Source organism: Theropithecus gelada, chromosome 12, assembly GCF_003255815.1.
Source record: "Theropithecus gelada isolate Dixy chromosome 12, Tgel_1.0, whole genome shotgun sequence".
Taxonomy (NCBI): Eukaryota; Metazoa; Chordata; class Mammalia; order Primates; family Cercopithecidae; genus Theropithecus; species Theropithecus gelada.
In genome coordinates, this window is record NC_037680.1 from 46,425,777 (window position 1) to 46,438,008 (window position 12,232).

At 37.8% G+C, this 12,232-nt stretch overlaps 1 protein-coding gene across 1 annotated transcript in view; it reads left to right on the forward strand.

Annotated features, from left to right (window-relative positions):
* UBR3 (ubiquitin protein ligase E3 component n-recognin 3) overlaps positions 1-12,232 on the forward strand; it is a 229,601-nt gene that overhangs the window by 167,561 nt on the left and 49,808 nt on the right. The window contains exons 26-27 of the mRNA XM_025403952.1: positions 2,260-2,393; positions 9,050-9,160. Coding sequence (XP_025259737.1) covers positions 2,260-2,393; positions 9,050-9,160 — 245 coding nt within the window. The remainder of the gene's footprint in view (positions 1-2,259; positions 2,394-9,049; positions 9,161-12,232) is intronic.

A 12,232-nucleotide genomic window follows, 5' to 3' on the forward strand; every position in this document is an offset into this window, starting at 1 on the left:
TGACTTTACTACAGACCTCACAGAAATAAAAAGGATTATAGGAGAATACTATGACCAATTTATGCCAAAAAATTATATGACATGGATTAAATAAATGATTTCCTAGAAATATACAAACTACCAAATGGACCCAAGAAGTAATAAAAAATTTGAACATATTTGTAACACATAAAAAGATTGATTCAGTAATTTAAAAAAATCTGACAATGAAAAGCACAGGACCAGATGGCTTCACTGGTGAATTATATCAGTCATTTAAAGAATTAACACCAGTGCTTCTCAAACTTGTCCAAAAAATAAAGAGGAGTGAACACTTCCTAACTCATTCTATGAGGCTAGTTTTGATACCAAAGCCAGATAAAGATAACACAGGAAAACAGTAGACCAATATCCCTTATGAATATACATTCAAAAATTCTCAACAGAATTCTAGCAAATTGAATGCAGCAGCATATTAAGAGGATTATGCATCATGGTAATTATGTTTTAGCTGGTAGCATCTATCAGCTTTTGTCTCTTCTGTTGCTGTTATAAATCCCTCCAAAACTTAGGGCCCACAGTGATACACCTAATATTATTCCCGTTTTAAAGAGCAGCTCTTCTGATGCACACATCGTGATATTTTATCTGTAAATACTTTAGAATATAACTCCTAAGAACAAGGATACTCTTTTTAAAATTTTTCTTATATATATTTTGAGACAGAGTCCCTCTCTGTTGCTCAGGCTGGAGTGCAGTGGTGTGATCTCAGCTCACTGCAACCCCAGCCTCCCAGGCTCAAACAATTCTCATGCCTCAGCCTCTCAAGTAGCTGGGATCACAGGCATGCACCACCATACCCAGCTAAATTTTATATTTTTATTAGAGACGGGGTTTTGTCATGTTAGCCAGGCTGGTCTTGAACTCCTGGCCTCAAGTGATCTGTCCACCTTGGTCTCCCAAAGTACTGGGTTTACAGGCATGAGCCACCACACCCAGCCCAAGGATATTCTTTTACATAATTATAGTACCATTATCATTCCTAAGAAATGTAACATTATTAACATCAAATATTGTTTATATTCAGATTCTCTCAGTTGTCCCTGCAATATTTTTTGTGTTTCTTATTTACTTGATAAATAAAAATTGTACATATTTATGGGGTACATAAATGTGATATGGTATTTTGATATGTATACATTGTGGAATGGTTAAGCCAAGCTAATTAACATACGTGCCACTTTGCCATTAATCAGGCTGATTAACTTATACACATATCCACTTACATCATTTTTTTATGGTCAGAGTCAGTAATATTTTTATAGCAGATATTTCTTGATTCACAATTGAATAAAAGATCATGTATTGTTTTTCATTGTCATTTCTTGTTATTCTCCTGTAATTTAGAACAGTTTCTCTAGCCCCTTTTTAAAGTTTCAGAGTCCAGGTTGGTTGTTCCATAGAATATCTCAGAATCTGGATTTGTGTGATTATTTCCTTGTTACTAGATTGAAGTTAAACAGTTTTGGCAAGGGTATTACACAGGTGATGTTCCTTTGAATAGCATTACATCAGGAGGTCCACTGTGTCAATTTGTCCTATTATTGGTGGTGCCAATCAAGTTTGATCACTTGGGTAAGGTAGTAGGTAATCTATAGGATGATACATTAAGACTCTACTCACCCTTTTACTCTTTTATTTCATTTTCCTTGCCTGGGTCAGTGAACGTATTGTATTATCTATTACTATTATTATTCTTTTTAATACTCAACTTTTCTCAAATTTTACCAGTCAGAACTCCAGGTCCTTATAAATCTGCTCCCTCAGTGTTTGAACCCTTACTTGCTCTTTTTAATCACACATCCTTCTGGGGTCAACTTGCACTTTTCCCCAACCCTGGACTCAGCTGTTTCTCCATGGATCTCTTCTTCCTTTTAGTGAGAAATAGTATATTTAGAAATAAAGTTTGTGAATACTAGAGAGTTATATCATCTAGATTTTTTCAGTGGACAGATTTAGGAACCCATCAATCCATCCATCCGTCCATTTTGAGTTTATAATCATAGTTCAGTGTTATTTTTTAAAGTAAATATTGGCATATTTGAAGCTTCATTTAGCCTGTAGAAGAAAACTAGAATACCACTTTTTTGAGGAGTCTTTAAAAATTTCTAATAGTGAAAAAATTTGAGTTGCTTGTGGTAAATAACTCAGCTTTTCTTGGAGTTACAGATCTATGGCATTGATTATTTTTGATTAATGAGCTTTTATCTGTTAATGTAGTTTTGGGGCAGTGCCGTGACAATGTTGAGCCAAAAAAGTTGCCAATCACTGAAGAGGAGCAGATTTACCCTTGGGATACCTGTGCAGCCGTTCATGACGTGAGGCTTTCATTATTACAGCGTTATTTTAAGGATGTAAGTACTCTTTATAAAATAGTACTTTTGTCTGCCAAGTTGATGGTTGGTTATTTCCCTCCAGAATCTTATATGTCTTTTACCAAAATGGCATTCTGATGTTAAATTTGAAAGTTTATTAGAAAAAAATTAATATGTGGATAGAAAGAAATGGAAATCTGTTAATAAACATTTCAGATAATAAATGTGATACCTTTGTTTTAAATGTTGTTTATTGTGTGATACACACATTCAATTAAGTGGAATGATGAGTACAGCAGATCCTTAAATAATGATGTTTCTTTCAACATTGTTTTGTTATAATGTTGATGAGAAAAAAATTCCCTACCGGGGCCACTGTCAGTGTGGAATTTGTGTGTTCTCCCCATGTCTTTATGGGTTTTGTCTGGGTATTCCAGTTCTTCCTACTTCCCAAAGATGTGCTGCACATTAGGTTAATTGGCATGTCTAAATTGTCCTGGTATGAGTGAGTATGGGTGTGGATGTGAGTATGTCCTGCCATGGGATGGTGTCCTGCCCAGGGTCAATTCCTGCCTTGTGCTCTGAGCTGGATTAGGCTCCAGCCACCTATGACTGTGAACTAGAATAAGTAGGTTGGAAAATGAATGAAATAATGAAAACATATATTTTTTTTTAATTTATAAATTTACAAAGTGTATGATAAAGTAAAAATTTATAAAGCATATGATAATTATACAACTGCATAATAACGATGTGGTATGAAAGGGCTCAGTGAACCTGCATATTTGTTATTGTTTGTTTTTAAATTGCATGGTAATAGGAAGTACTCTTTAACGATTTTCACTTTGCAAACACTTATTCCTTAATTTAACCCATCACCACTACTACTCACAGTACTCATTGTTTTGTTAAAAACTGGGTAAATCGTTTTCTTGTTTCTATTAACCTTTCTCAAATACTCTGCATTCATTTCAGTGTTTCATATTAGAAATGTTTTGGGTCTTTAGAAGTTATGATGATGTTTTTGTAATCAGAAATATACTATAGGAATTTAACTCTTGTTTATATCAGTTAGCCTGTGGTTAAATTAGTTTTGTTCCACATAATTTGCTTAAAGTCACAGTTTCCAAGAACCTATTGATAACATTAAGTGAGGACTTAATGTATTAACTCTTTGGAAACTTTTATTATGGTGGGAATATTGTATGAAGATTTTTGCCTCCCTCTTTTACTTTCATTTAAAGATATGTAATAAAATTTCATTATGATACTTTTAAAATGTAAAGTAAGGATGGATTTGATTCATATCTGCTATGACTTCTTATAAACTTGGTAGTTTTTTTCAGTGTTTTGCATTTAGGGATTCTGGAACTCATAAGTATCTGAAGGCTTTCAAGATAAACTTTAGTAGCAGCAGCATTGTTAACGTCTTTTTAAAATTTCTGTATTCCTTTTGATGTTTCCTGAGTGGATTATCAAATGGGGTTTCCTTTCTCCTGTTGTAGTTTTTTAAATCTACTGTGTCTTGAATTAAATAAAGATAAGATATAAGCTTAAAATATAAAGTAAAACATTTTTAGTTAACTGTATGAGATGATTATATGGATAGATTTCCAAATAGAACTTTCTCGCCCATAAATCCATTGAAGTGGAAGAAATTAGTAAGATAAGTGGAAGACAGAATACATAATCAGAATAAATAAGAACTGATCTAGTGATGGTAAGAGCCAGAGTAGAGTCTGGTTCCTTAATATGCTAGACTGACAAGAAGGTTTCTGGTGGCTTCTGCAGGAGCTGATGGACCTACAGGGAGGTATTGTGTAGATCAGAAAGAATCCTAGACCAGAAAAACTGGGTTTGGTCCTGATTCTGCCATTTCTGAGCAATGTGAGCTTGGCCAAATCCCTTAAGTGGCCTGAGACTCAATTTCCTCATCTGTAACATAGGGCTGATAATGATCTTTCATGCAGTAATCACCAGGTTAGAGTTCACTCTGCATATAGGTCACCCTGCATATAATACAGGTCAATATAAATGTAAAGTGATGTTTTAAATATTCCAGCTATCCCATTTAGGAAGGCTAGGTTAGGCCTGTTAGGCAGTTTGGGTTAGGTAGTAAGGGTCATGCTTCCATATATTTTCAGAGACTTTAAAATGAAATTATGGTTATTTTGTAGCAGTATCTGTATGTGCATGTGTATAAATACATGTATGTGCACACACATACATATTTTCACACTTTGTTCTTTATTGCTTTGGACTTTTTTTTTTTGAGATGGCGTCTCACTCTGTCTCCAGGCTGGAGTGCAGTGGTGTGATCTCGGCTCACTGCAACCTCTGTCTCCCAGGGCCTGTATTCAAATGATTCCTCTGCCTCAGCCTACTGAGTAGCTGGGACTACAGGTGCCCGCCACCACACCCGGCTAATTTTTTATATTTTTAGTAGAGACAGGATTTCACCATGTTGGCCAGTATGGTCTCGATCTCTTGACCTTGTGATCTGCCCGCTTTGGCCTCCCAAAGTGTTGGGATTACAGGCGTGAGCCACTGCACCTGGCTTGCTTTGGATTTTTTTTTACAGGATACATATATTACTTTATTAATCAGAGACCAATAAATATTTTATTTTCAAGGAAAATTGGGAAATGATGCTAAGTTCTGCTTTTGCAGAAATTTACTGCCACCTTATTTAGACTTTATTTTCTTGTCATAATGACACCGGATTCTTTTGGTGCCACTTCACTAGGTGGCACCTCTGCCTGGGCTTCACTAGGGCCCACTGGGCTCACTCTACCCAGGCTGGCTGGCGGGCCATGCTTAGCTCGCTCCCTAGTCTGGATCCCTCAACCATTGCAGCTCCAAGCTCTGCCTGTGGTGGGGCTAGGTGTGCTGCAAGCAGCTTCTGTGGCTGGGTGCCAGCATTCAAATGACGGGGATGCAGTGGCACCCAAAAACTCAGAGACACCAGCAACCGCAGAGCCCCAAGGGAGTGCCACAGCTTCTGCTTGGGGAGTGCCGAGGTCTGGGCCCCCAGAAGGGTTGCAGCTCTTCACTCCCATAGTCCAGTGAATGGGAGCGTGTCACAACTCTTTTCATTCCTGCTACCCACAGCTCTGTGAGTCGGCCAGGAATGTGTTACAGCCCTTTTTGCCCCTGCCATTTGGTGGGTAGGTTCTTGTCCCACAACCAAGAAGAATGAAGTACACGGACACCAGAGAGTGAGCAAGGCAGAGAAGAATTTTATCAAGTGACAGGAAAGATCTCAACAACAAGAGAGGGGGCCTGAAAACGCGTAGCTGCCTGTGTGACTGAGTCTGTGGTTTTTATGGTCTCAGAATGGGGGAGTGTGTGCTGAATGGTCCATGTGTGGACCTGATAAAAGCAGCACTGTTTGATTGGCTATAAGGCTTCGAGGAAGTTCTCACTCCAGTCATGGACTCTACCTGAAACTGCAACTGGTTTTCAGACTTTAAATTGTCTGTGGTTTGAAGGTTGGATTTCACCAGGGACCTGGCCCTGTCTACCTAGGAATTTGTCTGTCTCCTGCCACTATCAATAATCCTGGTTTTAATTTTTATCATTTTAAATTACTTTAGAGTAAACAGGTAAAGATGAATCCCAACACCAAATAGAAAACTTAAAAAAAAAATCAATCAAAATAAACCTAGACCTAAGAGCATCATAATTTTGAGGAAAGAGATGATCTAATAAATGGGAGCAAAAAGGGAGGGTATCTCTTTTTTGCAGCCAGAGTAATTATTCATTTCTAGAAAAAAATATTTTTAATAAAAAGTCTCTGAGCTGAAATCTGAGTTGGATTATACTCTGTTGTGTTTCTGTTAGTGATTGTGAGGTTTGTATTCCTACATCATTACTTTTGTATGCTTTTATAAGACCTGTTTGATGTATATATGGCATATTCCCCAGACTGCATACCTCTGAAGGTCCAGAGCTGTGCCTCATGTTGATTCAGAGGCTAGCACATGCTATGTGTGTTGTAGATGCTTACTGGGTTTCTTCCTGAATTACTCTAAACATAAGAGTACCAGAGTGGTAGCTGGACCAGACTGTATAGAGCAGAAGAATGACCATCAGTAGGCACTGATACTGATTATAGGATTAGACTGTAGATTCTACTGTCTTCAGATTAAATGCATGCATTTTACAGAATTGACATGTAGAATATTAGTTATGTAAGACAGTGCATTCACTGTAGAAACTGGAAGTGTAACACATGGGAAATATGACACAACAGAGAGAAGGAACCTGATCTTTGGAGTTAGATAGACTTGGATTTGAACTTATAACTTAGTGATCTTACTAAAGTTATCATTCCTCTCTTGTAAAAAGGGGTAACTCCAGCTACTGTATTAGGTTTTAGTAATTATTGAGGTTGTGACATTTCAGTGTTAGGCACTTAGCACAGTGGTGGATACTTGAGGTCTCCCTAAAATACTAGTCTCACATTATTAAATGTTACCCTGCATTTTTTGACTGTCAAACTCAAACATCTAAAAGTTGTATAGACAAATGATTCATTGTTTCCAGTTTTAAAAGCTAACCATTTTTATTAAAAATACAGATTAATTGCCTTTTTGTAGTATAGTGCCAAAGAGAGCAACTGGTTTATTAACTGACTACCAATCATTCTAAATGATCTAACACCAAAATCTGCTTCAATTTCAAGCAGCTCCAAAATGTAAAACAAGGATGAGCAGGGCTCCTGTTGTTTTTCTCATTTGTAACGGAAGCCTGCTAACCAGCTGTATTTGATTTATGCTGCTTCACATCTTTAAATTGGCTGGGAAGTCCTTTTGTACTATGTAATACACAGTACTTTCAACTTTAGATACTCATGAAGAGTCTTGATTTAATATCGGAACTTTACTGTCATTTAAAGATCATTGGTCATCTTACATTATAAAAATAAAATTTAAAGGTTGACTCAGGTTTTTAAGCATGTAAGTACATGCTTGTTTGATGGCTTTCAAATCTTTCATCATATGCTGCCACTCCTGTTAGATCTTATGCTTTCACATTGCTCTGGCCCGCCCATCTATTTACTATAGATAGTAGAAAATGAATTCAAGTTTAGGCCCAAATGCTATTCAGAGGCCAATTGATGAAAATTCTAAGGAAGAGATTTTAGGAGAAAAAGTCTTCCACCTATTTATAAGTTTAGAGGAAGGAATTAGCAATGAAAGAGAAGTTGAAGATGTAAAAGAGAAAGGAAAGATGAGAGAAAGAAACCTTTAAAACAAATCTGGAGCCAGGCACGATGGCTCATGCCTATAATCCCAGCACTTTGGGAGGCAGAGGTGGGCGGATCACTCCCTGAGGTGAGACCAGCCTGATCAACATGGAGAAACTCCATCTGTACTAAAAATACAAAATTAGCCAGGTGTGGTGGCACATGCCTGTAATCCCAGCTACTCGGGAGGCTGAGGCAGGAGAATTACTTGAATCCAGGAGGCGGAGGTTGTGGTGAGCCAAGATTGCGCCAGTACACTCCAGCCTGGGCAACAAGAGTGAAACTCAATCTCAAAAAAAAAAAACCTCAAAAAACAAAAACACAAATTTGGAAAGGATTATAGTTTGCTTATATAGTCTAGGTCCCTTCTTTATTGTATATTATATTAAGACCTTGTAAATATTAAGGCATGTTTTTGGGTTATTCTTGTGAGTAGATTTATACTTTATAAAGATGTATGGAGGGTACATCAGAACAAACTTGAGTTAAGGAGACGAGTTAAGAAACTGTTTTAAGAACCCCTTCTCCCAGTCTGTGGGATATAGACTTGAATATTATGTAGTGGAAAAGAAGAGGAAAGACCAAAATCATGAGTTATTTAGGACACAGAATCCATATGATTTGGGAACTGATACTGTGGTATGAAGGTAAGAGTGTGATACAGAATGACTCTTGGCTTTCTGAGTGGTGACTAAATAGATTGTGGAGTTATTGAACCAAGAGGAAGGAAATGATTCATGGAGAAGCTAACAATTTACATTTTTGGCACATTGAGTTTATATTTTCTGGGGGACATTAAACTGGAGATTTCTGAGTGGCATAAGTACTTGTATCTAACAGTCAGGCAAGGGATCTAAGCTTACGGTGTAGTCGAAATTACTGCTTAAATCACTAGGAAAAATAGTTTAATGAGAAGAGAGTAGCACTGAGAATAGAACCTTGAGGAGTAGAGGAATAGACATTGAAGGAGTAGTGAAGAAAAAAAGATCCTTAGAAGGAAGGCTGAGAAAAGCAGTTAAAGAGGCAGGAACAAAACCAAGAGAGAGTAGCATTAAACCAGAGGAAAGTAGGCGTTTCAACAAGTAAGTTGTTAATGTCAGAAATCAGAGAGAGATTAAGTACCATACTTAATCTCAGCAACAGTATAGTTCATACTGAACTATAGTGTAATATTGAGAGCATATATTTTATGGAGCGGACAAAGGCTAATTCATAATATTCTCTTTCATTATGAGTATAGAAGTTTGGGAGCTGCAACTTCATGGTATTCCAATTTTAAAGATAATGTCTTAAGACTAGTCAGGCATTAATTGATACCACAAAAATAGAAACTTCACGTTAATATAAAAATAGAAAATCATGCAGAGGTTTATGCGGCCATATTAATATTTAAATATGTTTATACTTTAAAATTAATTGTATTTGTCTTCTTTTTATTTTGAAGAGTTCATGTCTCTTGGCAGTATCAATTGGCTGGGAAGGAGGTGTTTATGTACAAACCTGTGGTCACACATTACATATAGATTGTCATAAATCTTACATGGAATCATTACGGGTAAGTTGCAAAAATTTTTTAAAGTTGCATGTATCTTTCCAGGTATTAAATCTTTGTATAGTATATACATCCCAATTCCAGCTCATCTTTTTAGGTGGTTTTGATCATCGTGTAAACTATCCAGTCTCACTTTAACACAGACCTGTTCAACTTCAAGGATTTTAATTTTAAATTTCATTTTAGCAGCTGGCTGAATGCAGTGGCTCATGCCTGTAATCCCAGCACTTTGGGAGGCCGAGGTGGACAGATCACTTGAGGTCGGGAGTTCGAGACCAGCCTGGCCAATGTGGCCACCTGGCCAACCTGGCAAAACCCTGTCTCTACTAAAAATACAAAAATTAGCTGGGCATGGTGGTGTGCACTTGTAATCCAAGCTACTCGGAAGGTTGAGGCAGGAGAATCACTTGACTCTGTGAGGCAGAGGTTGCAGTGAACTGAGATTGCACCACTGCCCTCCAGCCTGGGCAACAGAGCAAGACTCCATCTCAAAAAAAAAAAAAAAATTTTTTTCACTTCAGCAACTGACTTCCATGGCTGCACTTTAGACTCTGCTACTCTCTCTGAAATATTAAGCTTTAATATCCTACCATATCATCTTACGATTATCACATAAGTTCTCTTGTCTTCACTCTCATTATTGTGATTTGCCTCTGACATCGAGATCTATAGTCCTTTAACCCTTTGAATTTTTTCCTAGTGTATTAGCTCTTTGCTATCCTCTCTTTCTTGTACTATACCCATTCTGTTCTTGTGAATCTCATTTAATCAACCTCCTTTGACTTTAGACCCAGTCAGCTATCCCAGCTAGAAAAGTCATAAAACTAGGTGAATGGTTATTATCACAAACTTGTGGCTTCCTATAACAGTGGCTTAGACTAGAGTTATGGGCTGTAAATACTACCTATTAATTCATTTACCTGTCTTTGATCAGTTCCTTCTCCTGTTTTCCTCAGCAGCTATTCCAAACCTTTGCCTCCCCAAGATTCATTTCCTCTTAATAGATTCGGTCTCTTCCTTTGTCATGAAGAAAACAGTGTCTGTTGTCACATTCTCTTAGATTCCTGTCTTGCTTTTCTATTCCCTGATAAATGAGTCCAACATCCCAACCAGTCTTTTCTTTGCTACTCTTTGAGGTAGTACTATAGCCTTTCTTCTGTTCAGGAATAACTTTTCTGCCTGAGCTCTGGTAGACCTTTCTCCCCAACACCTCAGGGGCCTTGATTCATCAGTAGGTAACCTCTTTTTCTTCTGTATTTTCAGTTTTTCTGCCTCTTCTGCCCCTTCTCAGCTCATCAGGAGCTGAGTTCAAACCTCTCCCATTCAGAATCCTTCCCTGGACATTACATTTTCTTATTTTCCTATAGCTGAAGACTTCTCTTTCTCCTTCAGTGTAACTTTTATTTTATTTATTTATTTTTTTTGAGATGGGGTCTCACTCTGTTTCCCAGGATGGAGTGCAGTGGCTAGATCATAGCTCACTGAAGCCTTACACTCCTGAGTTCAAGCAGTGCAACTTCTTTTTTTTTTGAGACGGAGTCTCGCTGTGTCGCCCAGGCTGGAGTGCAGTGGCGCGATCTCGGCTCACTGCAAGCTCCACCTCCCGGGTTCACGCCATTCTCCCGCCTCAGCCTCCGAGTAGCTGGGACTACAGGCGCCCGCCACCACGCCCGGCTAGTTTTTGTATTTTTAGTAGAGACGGGGTTTCACCATGTTAGCCAGGATGGTCTCGATCTCCTGACCTCGTGATCCACCCGCCTCGGCCTCCCAAAGTGCTGGGATTACAGGCTTGAGCCACCGCGCCCGGCCCCCAGTGCAACTTCTTAAATACAGGTCTACTATATTCCCATATTCCTAACTCAGAAGCAGTAGATATCTCTTTTTTCCTTCCTGTTCTTCACCTCTCACTTTCAGTCCCTTACCAAAATTCTATTGATTCTGCCTTCTAAACCTCACTTGACTATATTCTACCTTCATTAATTCCACTGCTACTTTTTTGTGTATGCCTTCCTTTGATTATAGGAATTGCTTTCTTATTGATTTCCTTACTCCAGGTGTAATTTATTTACTACATTGAGCTTTCTAAAATTTAAATCGACAATATGTGTTGTTGGCTTAAAATCTCTTGCTGTCTTCCTCCTGATAGGATAAAGTTCACTATTCTCTGAATGGCATTCAGGTACTCCAGGATCTGGACTTGCCTATTGCTTTAGTGTTGTCTTCCATCAATTCAACATTAATAAGCTAATTACTAGTTCCTTAAGCACATTATGCATTTTTCATATCCCTGTATTCAAGTATTCTTTCAGTAAATATTTATTCAGTATCTACAGTGTTCCAGATACTGTGATAATCATTGTGGATACAATGGTACATAAGGCACAGTTCCTTCCCTCAATGAGTTTAATATGTATTACGTAAGAGAGACAAGTAAACAGTTACAGTATGCGTGCTAAATGTTAGGTATACACAGAGTCTTACTGGAACATCTGCCAGGTGCCAGAACATTTTGATGGAGTAAGGCGCTTGAGTGATGAGAGATGAGACAGAATGAGTAATTAAGGTTTACATTGTAAGGGACCTTCTGGTCCATTTAAAGAATTTGGACTTTATATAGATTCCTTAGAGAAAGCCATTAAAGACTTAAGCAGAAATATAAAATGTCCAGAAGAGTCATTGTGACAGTTGTGTAGAAGGGGGATTGCAGAAAAGTAAGAAAGAATGTGGTAGGGGCTTGGACTTACTCATGTTTATGAAAATGGAGAAGAGAATATAGATTTGAAATATATTTAGAAGGACAGTCTTGTGGAGCATGAGGGGGAAGAAGGAATCAAGGTGGGAGGTGATGATGACACTGAAAGATTTTGATTGGAAATAACAAAGTCTCAAATTAGACATTAGACGCTAGACGCATTAGGTCATGTAGTGGTATGTTTGGGAGACTACTTAGGAGAGAAATTAGTAAAGGGGACAGAAAGAAGAAAGTAGGTGGAAGGATTGATGGGGTTAATTAATTATATATTTGTGATGGGAGATGGGCAGGATATGGAAGGAGTTGCTATGAGGCTCTTCTCT